Below are 9,858 nucleotides of genomic sequence, written 5' to 3'. Positions count from 1 at the left end.
TCTGACCTCCATAGACCATATATGCAAATAAAATCGTCTAATCATGCCCAAAAGTCAAGGTAAGAATGTGTCCTAGTACTGAAGGGATTAATTACTGTATAGAAAACGGGCTCGTATTCTCAAACACTTTATGGTTCACCTCCACTATTAAAAAGGCTTTATTTAGATGTACACGAGATTTTCAAGGTACTTTTATGGTTCTACAAGCAGAGGGACAAGATTCCTTCATTATTAACTGGAGAAACACTCTTGAGAACCCAGCTAATCGTCCCTGTGGCCTTGAAAAATTGTTGTGGTGAAAAAGCGAAGCGTTTCGGAGTACAGACTTACACCAAAGAATATATACAGTCTTACACTACCTTGCTTATCCGAGACACACACTGCACCTGTACACACACTGAGAAAACGAGCAAAACTGATTCCACAGCCTCCCAGTGAGTAGATCCGAGGCTTCAAACGGGCGTCAAGTGATTCGGAAGTGCTTCGAACAGGTAGGAGTACTGAGTTAGTCGTTCCTGTTCTTGTCATTCCATCCACAGTCTGCAGAAACACTCCATATTTTCGTTAGAGGTGTTTTGAAAGACTAGGAGGATAAGTAGTAGTAGTAGTAGTAGTAGTAGTAGTAGTAGTAGTAGTAGTAGTAGTAGTAGTAGTAGTAGTAGTGTGGTGGTGGTGGTGGGTAAATAAGGGAGAGAATATCATATCATACCAATAAACATAAAGGACCATTTCTCTTGTGGCAACTTTCTAATACCTCTCTACCTTTCTGTTTTGTTTTTCTTTTTTTTTTCCAGGCTACCATAGATTCCACTTCCTGGTGTGACAGTGCCAGACATCCTTGTTTACTACAGTGAGGCTGAAAATCATGCACATCTTTTAACTACACTTTTCATCGCTGCGTATCTACAACACTGATAGCCTTACTGGTCCTGTATATCGTGTTTATTATGGCACCGTTAGTGAAAAAGGTCAATATATATAAGTTAATCCTAATATTCTATAGTTTCTTCGTTTCCTTAGGAGCAAGTTTTCTTTCAAAGTAAAGGGTAAACTTTGGTATTACTCTCAAAGCCTCGCTCTCATGCCTATCATTGTCGCTATTTCCTCACAACAAACAAACCAACATTAAAGACTCGATATAATGGCAGATACAAGGGGGGACTGAGGGGTTGAAGCTCCTCACATTTCTTTCACCTGTTATGAGCGAGGGTGTATATGGTGCAAGGTAACAAGTATATACGAAACAATAATGTAAAAAGAATACTCCTAGACTTCTTTCACTATTTAGTTTGTCATCTGATCGAGGTGATGGCGGATAGAAGACGTGATAACCTATAAGTGATAGAGAGTGAAACAGGTTAAACGAAGAAGAAGAAGAAGAAGAAGAAGAAGAAGAAGAAGAAGAAGATAAAGAAGAAGACGCCGCACGAGTGAGGATAAGGAAAGGGTGAAGCATAATGGACATCCTACGCGGGGCTAAGATCCTACATCATTGTTATTATATTTTTATGTAGAGAGAAGCCAGCCAAGAGCAACAGAATATATAAAAAAAAAAAAAGACCACTAAAGCGCTGGTTCCCTAAAAAAAAAAAAAAAAAAAAAAAAAGTAAAGAGTTAACTAAAATTGAGGGACAAATGTCTTGATACCTCCCTCTTAAAAGTCAAGTCGGAGGAAGATGGAAATACAGAAGCAGGCAGGGAGTTCCAGAGTTTACCAGAGAGAGGTATGAATGATTGAGAATACTGGTTTACTCTTGCGTTATAGAGTTGGACAGAATAAGGATGAGAGGAAGAAGAAAGCCTTGTACAGCGAAGCCCGAGGAGGAGGGAGGCATGGCAGTTAGCAAAAGATCAGTAGAACAGTTTGCATGAAAACAACAATGAAAGATAAAAAGAGATGCAACATTGTGGTGAGAAAGAGGCTGAAGCATATGCATACATATTAATCTTTTTTATTTGTTATTATTTATTTGCTTGTTTTAACGGATGATCAAGGAAGAAGAAATTTAATGATGACACCTTCGTTGTTACTTGTTTATTATTATCATTATTATTATTATTATTATTATTATTATTATTATTATTATCATTATCTTTATTCTTTTTCTTATTCATAATAATATAAAGCATGTGCGTATGTACGTAGCTATGCAATAACACACTCAAAGACACACACACACACACACACACACACACACACACACACGGATAGGCCTGGTCTCAGGCCTATCCGAAGATTGGAAATAAGGAGCTCTGAGCTCATTCCGTAGGGTAACGTCTGGCTGTCTCGTCAGAGACTGCAGCAGATCAAACAGTGAATCACACACACACACACACACACACACACACACACACACACACACACACACACACACATACGCAGAACACCGCTCCCACACAACCAAACACACACAAACCACTTGAAGTATTCAAAACTAACCCAAAACGCATTCAGAACACCATACAACACCTCAAAATACCAATAAACACACCCAAAACTGACTAAAAGCACCCACTATATACCAAGACTACCCTCACACCACAAAACACACCCAAAATACAGCCCACACGCACCCAAACCTAGACACCTTCAAAACACACGCAAATACTCAAACACATCCCATATCACACTCAAAATACGTAAGATTTGCCTAAAACCATCTAACACACACTGAAAACAACCAAAGTGCACCCAAAACATACTTACAACATGCCAAACACATTCAAAACACCCTGTAATACTAGCAAACACATTCAAAACACCCCAAAATATACTAAAAACACCAGAATGCATTGTAAAAAAACGGCAAGATTACAAGGAAGACTTAGCTAAGTATTGAGACGTGGCTACTCCTCCTCTTTCTGCTTCCTTTTTCCTTCCTCGCTTCTCATCTTCCTTTATTTTTCCTTTCTTCTTTCTTCTACTGCTATTATCTACACATCTGAGCCTAGAAATCCACGAAAACACGTAGAAATAATTAAATATCAGGTGAAATATAGACGAACTCTCGAGGTTGGAAGAGACGTCAGCCCAGAGCTATGATGACGTCATCAGTCATCAGGGAGAGCGGGAACAGCGGTAATTCGGCTAATTACGTAAATAATTTTAAAAACGACTTATAGAAAAAACGAAGCCACGGCTAAGTGCTTGATATTTTATGATATGATAAATACGTACTTTAACTAATATTCAAGACATAAAAACATCTCCAGCCTAACTGGTTTTAAAGAAATGTCTAAATTAATTATGTAAATGTTGACCGTTAAAAAGACTCGTACTTACTCCATAAATTATAAAACACCATTAAACGCCCCGTATTTACCAAATAGAGACGCAGAAAACACTTTAACCACAACAAGACACTCATAAAATCCCTAGAAACATAATACAGACACCGAATTATAGAGTTATGAAAAGATGGAAAAAAGTATTTGAACCAGCGAGTGGGCGAAGCCTAAGGCCACAATCGGCTGGCTGACAGCGCGGCCATCTTGCCTCTCATCACAACAAAACTAGCCCCATGTCGAGTCCGTATGATATGATGGGATACATGATGTGAAGCGCTGGGTAGGAGGCTCCACTCTGCGCCATATTTGCCTTACAATGAGTGAGAAATAAACGCTGTAGTGTTGGATTGTAGTGGTGGTGTGGTGGTGGTGGAGGTGGTGGTGGTGGTGTTACCGCTACCCTTCTACAAATTCAACCCACAACTAGTGTGTGTGTGTGTGTGTGTGTGTGTGTGTGTGTGTGATTTTAACGGTGCATGTGTGTACGTACAATAAGTGGCATATTAACCCTCAACTCTTTTGTTTACTCTTTCGATCTTTCCATCTTTCCAATCTCTTTTTCTTCCTACTATCATAACTCTCGCATTGTGTAGCATAGTCAGGAGAGGGGGAAGGTGTGGAGCGGGAGAAGACAAGGCTATGACAAGGTACAGAGTGCTAGCATCGTCTTGGATCATGTCAAGATTAGCAAACCCTCCAGCTCTCCTCGTTTCCTGGCTCCCCCTTCCTAACCTAAGTTGAAGTTAGGATTATGTTCGGTTAGTTTAAAGTTAGGATTAGGTTAGTTTGAGTTTTATTTTCATTCACGTTATGTCAGCTCAGTGAAAGAGCTGCTAGGGGGAGCCGGGAATTTAGAGGAGCTGGAGGGTTCATTAATCTTGACATGATCCCATCGTCTCTTTGCCCTGGCCCTGTCATACACGTCAGAGGGAGTTCTAGCGAATGACACCTGCCTGGATAAAAGAGTAACAGATTTCACTCTTGGTAGAAATGTAGGTAGGAAAACTGCTTCCTCAAATAGCGAGCCGTAAGGTGAAAAAGAATTATATACAAACAGATAACAGTCATACTTTCCACAGTCGTTGTATTTGCTCGTTCATCCAGGAGTCAGTCAGTCTCGTACTCAGAAACGCCTTCCTCTCTCACTACGACAGTTTTCCAAGGCGAGACAACTGGCAGGATTTTCAAGGCATTTTATCCTTTTAATAAGCTAGAAATCTTGCCATTCTATCACCAGATCCATAAAAACACCCTAAAAACACAAGTATCTTCAACTGGAGCCTTTGGAAAGCAGTGATGGTGAGAGAGTAAAGGGTTTCTGAATACAGGCCCAACAGTCATATATACACCGTCACAACCACAATCACACCCTTACGTGAGGTCATAAAAAAGATCAACTTTCATTGCCTCATCAGAACACAAGCCACACCTACCATTTCCTTTTCTCTTGGACCAGTCAAGCTTATCACTCTCCCTCTCTTTCCCTCTCTCATTTCACCATTACACAACGATTACATGCTTTTTGTTTTATCCTCTCCTGTTCCGCGTTGCCAGTTATTATTGCCCCGTCTTGCTTGGCTATCAGTGCATTAATCTCTATGCAATACGTGCGTTGTGCTTCCTGCCGTGTCAGTGTCCCAGATGCGGTGACAATGGCTGGGTTGGGTGGGTCTTTTTCAATGGTTATCTGGGTATTGATTTATGAAAGGTGTTGCGTCACTGAGAGAGAGAGAGAGAGAGAGAGAGAGAGAGAGAGAGAGAGAGAGAGTAAACAATTGTATCTATGTGTTTCATCTTTCTCTTCCTTTTTCGTATTTTAGTGCATATTTTCATGTTTATATACTAAATGTCATCCAAGTCTCTCTCTCTCTCTCTCTCTCTCTCTCTCTCTCTAGGAAAACACGATCGGGTGACAAATTTAGACGTTGTGATCATTGGCGGGAACATAAGGTGAAGATGACACCGCTGTTGGAATATCTCTCTCTCTCTCTCTCTCTCTCTCTCTCTCTCTCTCTCTCTCTCTCTCTCTCTCTCACACGCACCCAAATAAACCACGTGAAAAAGAAAGCAAGCTCAAATTCACGTTATCATGATTGCAGACCACAATTCCACATTTTTCCCTCGAGGCGATAAAACAAAAAAGATAAAAAGTAAAGGAAGCAAACTAGATTACCGAAATCCAGGAACATTTTCGTGTTTCTCCAAGTTTCACTACACCTGCGGCGTTCTAATTAACTTCCTCACCTGTTCGCGGCTCGTGTGGGAATGTTGAACGGTAGAATTAAGCCACATTATTAAACCTCGTAGTTTCCTGATGTAAATTTGAACCCTTTTTTTTACATCATGTGGGCTTTTCACGGGAATTTTTGGGTACCTCCTATCTCAAAGCCCACCCACTAGGAAACCGTTACCCCGAGTGAGGAAGCCCAACCTACACTCGGACCGTGGACAGGATTCGAACCCGTGCGCTTGGAGACCTCTCGGACCCCCAAAGCGCGTATGGTTCCACTTTACCACAGGGGCCCCAACAGTGATATGCAGCCATTCACACCACGATGTATGGAACTTTAGAGAGAGAGAGAGAGAGAGAGAGAGAGAGAGAGAGAGAGAGAGAGAGAGAGAGAGAGTAGGACGTTTTGAGTTAGACCACATCCTTCTTCCCGCAAACTTTCATCATTTTATTCTGTTTTCTAAGTAATTCGGTGGCATTGAGTAAATTATATACGTTGAGAACTAGATAATAAATTGAAGTCTAAAAGAATCATGGCCAATCTTCATTCCTCGACATTATTTACCTCCTGTAGGATTTGTGACTTTAAAAAGAAAATACACGAAAGTAATAATGTACTGTGCTTAGTGTATAGTGCATTCACCCTTAATGGCACAACTCTAATGCTAATATCACCTGGCTGTAGTACAATAAAGCCATCAATCTCTCTCTCTCTCTCTCTCTCTCTCTCTCTCTCTCTCTCTCTCTCTCTCTCTCTCTCTTATAGCAAATTCCCGATTCTGTTATGAAATTTGTGGTACTATTGAAGGTTATGAGAGAGAGAGAGAGAGAGAGAGAGAGAGAGAGAGAGAGAGAGAGAGAGAGAGAGAGGGAATGTTGGGGCTTGGCTGGGGGGGAATCTGTGCGTGCTGGTATAGATAGCAACGCAGTGAAAGTTGTGTTGGCAGGTCAAAGAACAAGACGATTTTTTTTAATACTTTTCTCTCCTTTATCCTCTCTCTCTCTCTCTCTCTCTCTCTCTCTCTCTCTCTCTCTCTCTCTCTCTTAATTTGCCTATGATGAACAGTATATTTCTATGCATTTTCTCTATAATACATCAAGTTTCTTATATAATTCCTTACTTAACACAGTGGACAATAAGTTTTCTGTGTGTGTGTGTGTGTGTGTGTGTGTGTGTGTGTGTGTGTGTGTGTGTGTGTGTGTGTGTGTGTGGTGATGGCAATGCGGTGGTGTTGATGTATGAGTGTAAGGGTGTATAGGGGTGTAGTGAAATATGGCAGTAACAGTAGGTGGTGGTGGTGGTGTTGGTGGTGATTTTGGCGTCCCTATAGTTACAGTTACTAATGGTGATGATGGTGGTTGCCGTGCTGCGATGGTGGTGGTGATGGTGGTGATAATAGTGGTGAGGGAAGTGAGGGTTTGTCTTACACCCATTTTGTTCACGATAAGAGAGAGAGAGAGAGAGAGAGAGAGAGAGAGAGAGAGAGAGAGAGAGAGAGAGAGAGCTGGCAACACTACAAAAACAATACATGAAAGAAGGAAAATAGATGAACAGATGAAAAACGGAAAAGGAATAATGATGAAAACAAAATAACAGAGACAATAAGAGAAAAACAGAAACAGTAATAAAAGAAGAAAATAAAACAGAGAGAGAGAGAGAGAGAGAGAGAACCTTCCCCATAAAAAGACCTCTTATTTTGATATCACGCTTCTCTCACAAGAACACACAAAGGAAAAGTCTTCACAAACGGACAAATTGGAGCGAAGGAAGAGCAGATAAGAAAGAAAACTTCTCAATTAATCTCGAGCTCTGAATGTTTTGCCTGAAGTTTCTCTGCCCAATAAAAGAACAATGATAAAGTAAATGAAGCTCAGACGTGTGTGTGTGTGTGTGTGTGTGTGCTAAAGATAACGAGGAATAACAATGCGAGATTTTAACAGAGAGGGGTATAACAATGCTTTAATCTCGATACATCACGATGCATAGTTATTTCACATTCTCATTTTGCTGTGGCTTGGAGGAGGAGGAGGAGGAGATGGTAGTGGTGGTGGAAGTGGAGGAGGAGAAAGAGCAGCGCATAAAAAAGAGAAAATCGACGTAGAAAAAGAGAGAAAGCAAACAAAACACCAACAATTAAGAATGTGCATGGCTTAGCACCGTATAAACAACAACAACAACAACAACAACAACAATCAAGAAGAAAGCACCAAGGAGAGGAGAAGGAGAAGGAGAAGAAGGAGGAGGAGAAGGAGGGAGGGAGGGAAAGAAACATTACTCTGAACTATGTCGACAGTTCACTTTTGGCGCGAAATGACAGGTCTCGCAAAATGACTCTGGCGGCGGCAAATTACACCTGAGTAGAGAGAGAGAGAGAGAGAGAGAGAGAGGGGGTAGGACCGTGAATATATAGCGTGGAGGAAAGGTTTCATAATGTCCAGTGCGTGAGACGGTAGCAAGTGGAGTGGTACGTTACTGTTGCGTGGTTACCCTCTCCCACCCTCTCATTCACTCGCTCGATTGGAAAGCACACGATTCCGATAATAGTAAATGATGTGTGATGATTGATACTTTGTCGTAACTTATGTATTGGAAGGAAAACAATGATATACAGTCCAATAATAGTAAATATGTGTGGTCACTGATGGTTTGTTAGAAGGTAAATGTGAAAATGGAAGTAATTACCGGCAGTGTGATGAGATGGAGAGACGAAATGATAACTATTGCTTGGTGCGTGGCTGTCACTGTGTGCTCAACTAATTAATAACGCAGGTAAGTCAATGTCACTTTGGTGCTGGCAGGTGTGAAGTATTGTGAGAATATATGAATGATGATGATGATGATGATAATAATAATAATAATAATAATAATAATAATAATAATGATAATAATAATAATACATAAGAAACATTACAAACTTTCCTACATTTCAGAAAACGATGGAATTTTGGTGTTTAATCACAGGTAAGTGATGAACAACATACCCATCATCAGTACACACACACACACACACGCACACACACACACACACACACACACACTAAACTCAAGGTACCAGATAGACAAAGTGATTTAAAGATGCTTCACAGTGAGGTTTGGTCGAGTCATCACTATTCACTACATTAACCAGGGAAACCAGATAGCTTGAACAGACCCCGTGTCATGACAAAAGCAGAGGCAATAATTCTAAAACGTTTCGACTCTTTATCCACTCCAATAACATGCTTTAGTGGACGCTATCATAGGATTCTGAAAACTGCATTCTAGTGATAATTGAACAAGAACTCTGCAACAGTAATAGAAAAAAAAAAAAAACATGTTAGTACTCAACTATCATCACTGAGCTTAGATATTTTGCCTTAACTCCTTCAGTACTGAGACGCTTCTTGTTCAGTTTGGGGCATAATTAGCCGATTAGTCGATTTTATTTACATTAGGAAGGGTCTATGGAGGTCAAAAGGTTATTGGTTGCAGTCTTCACTATTTTAATCCCCACATAAGTTTTTGAAGCTGTATAAAATCTCCAAATAATAAGCAGAATGAATATGGAAACGCGTCGTGGTACTGAAGGGGTTAATGTAATGAATGAATAAATAACGTCACTCTATTATTGCTTTCCAGTTCTCTTGGTAACGTTAACTGCCGGGAGGACCCTAAAGAATCCAGAGATACCTGTCTACTCTGCCAGATACTCCAAACAATTGGCAGAACTAACCACAACCACCACCACTACCACCGTGCCTCCCTTCACTCCCTCACCCGCCGCCCAGTTGACTAGCTTGCCGAATTTCTACCAGAGCGAGTCTCAAGGGAAGGAGCGGTCGTATGATTCATCTTTTAGGAGACTAGGGAAGTACAGTAACGTGTTTGGGTCTGCGAATGCCAATACTCGACTAGCGGATACTACGCATGCCTTTATTGACGTAATGAAAGTAAAACAACCCAATGCCGTCTCAGAAACAAGTGAACATCCACCAACGGCAGCTGTAGTGGATATTGCAGACTATAATAATAACGTCACGCGCATAAATAAGACCCTCAGTGGACGTATAGGCGAAACTAACACACTAGCAAGCTTTCCCGGTGGCTTCAGGTACAGTAATGTGAGTCTGGCAGGAGGTGAATCGAGAAGTAGATTGTCAGGAGCGCCAACAAGCAGAACCAAGAAGTTTCGTCGGAGAGGGAAAGCCATCGGAAGATTCACTGGGTTATCTCGGCCTGTGAGTCTCTTACCACCTGGCCAGAGGAGAGAACCAGTAAAGCAAATCGCACTTTACAATATTCCGGGCAGCCACAGCACTCTAACCCCGAATATTCGCGCTAGAAAGGCAAAAATAAGATT

At 41.0% G+C, this 9,858-nt stretch overlaps 1 protein-coding gene across 1 annotated transcript in view; it reads left to right on the top strand.

Moving 5' to 3' along the window:
* The first annotated feature begins 7,932 nt into the window (after positions 1 to 7,932).
* LOC123513621 (serine/arginine repetitive matrix protein 1-like) overlaps positions 7,933 to 9,858 on the top strand; it is a 4,866-nt gene continuing 2,940 nt past the window's right edge. The window contains exons 1-3 of the mRNA XM_045270889.1: positions 7,933 to 8,288; positions 8,450 to 8,480; positions 9,138 to 9,858. The exon at positions 9,138 to 9,858 is cut by the window's right edge and continues 841 nt beyond it. Of these exons, the coding sequence (XP_045126824.1) occupies positions 8,456 to 8,480; positions 9,138 to 9,858 (746 nt within the window). The 5' untranslated portion in view covers positions 7,933 to 8,288; positions 8,450 to 8,455. The remainder of the gene's footprint in view (positions 8,289 to 8,449; positions 8,481 to 9,137) is intronic.

The sequence above is a fragment of the Portunus trituberculatus genome, chromosome 36 (assembly GCF_017591435.1).
Source record: "Portunus trituberculatus isolate SZX2019 chromosome 36, ASM1759143v1, whole genome shotgun sequence".
NCBI classification, from domain to species: domain Eukaryota; kingdom Metazoa; phylum Arthropoda; class Malacostraca; order Decapoda; family Portunidae; genus Portunus; species Portunus trituberculatus.
Note: the sequence above shows the minus strand (reverse complement) of the source record. Positions and strands in the feature narration are given on the sequence as shown.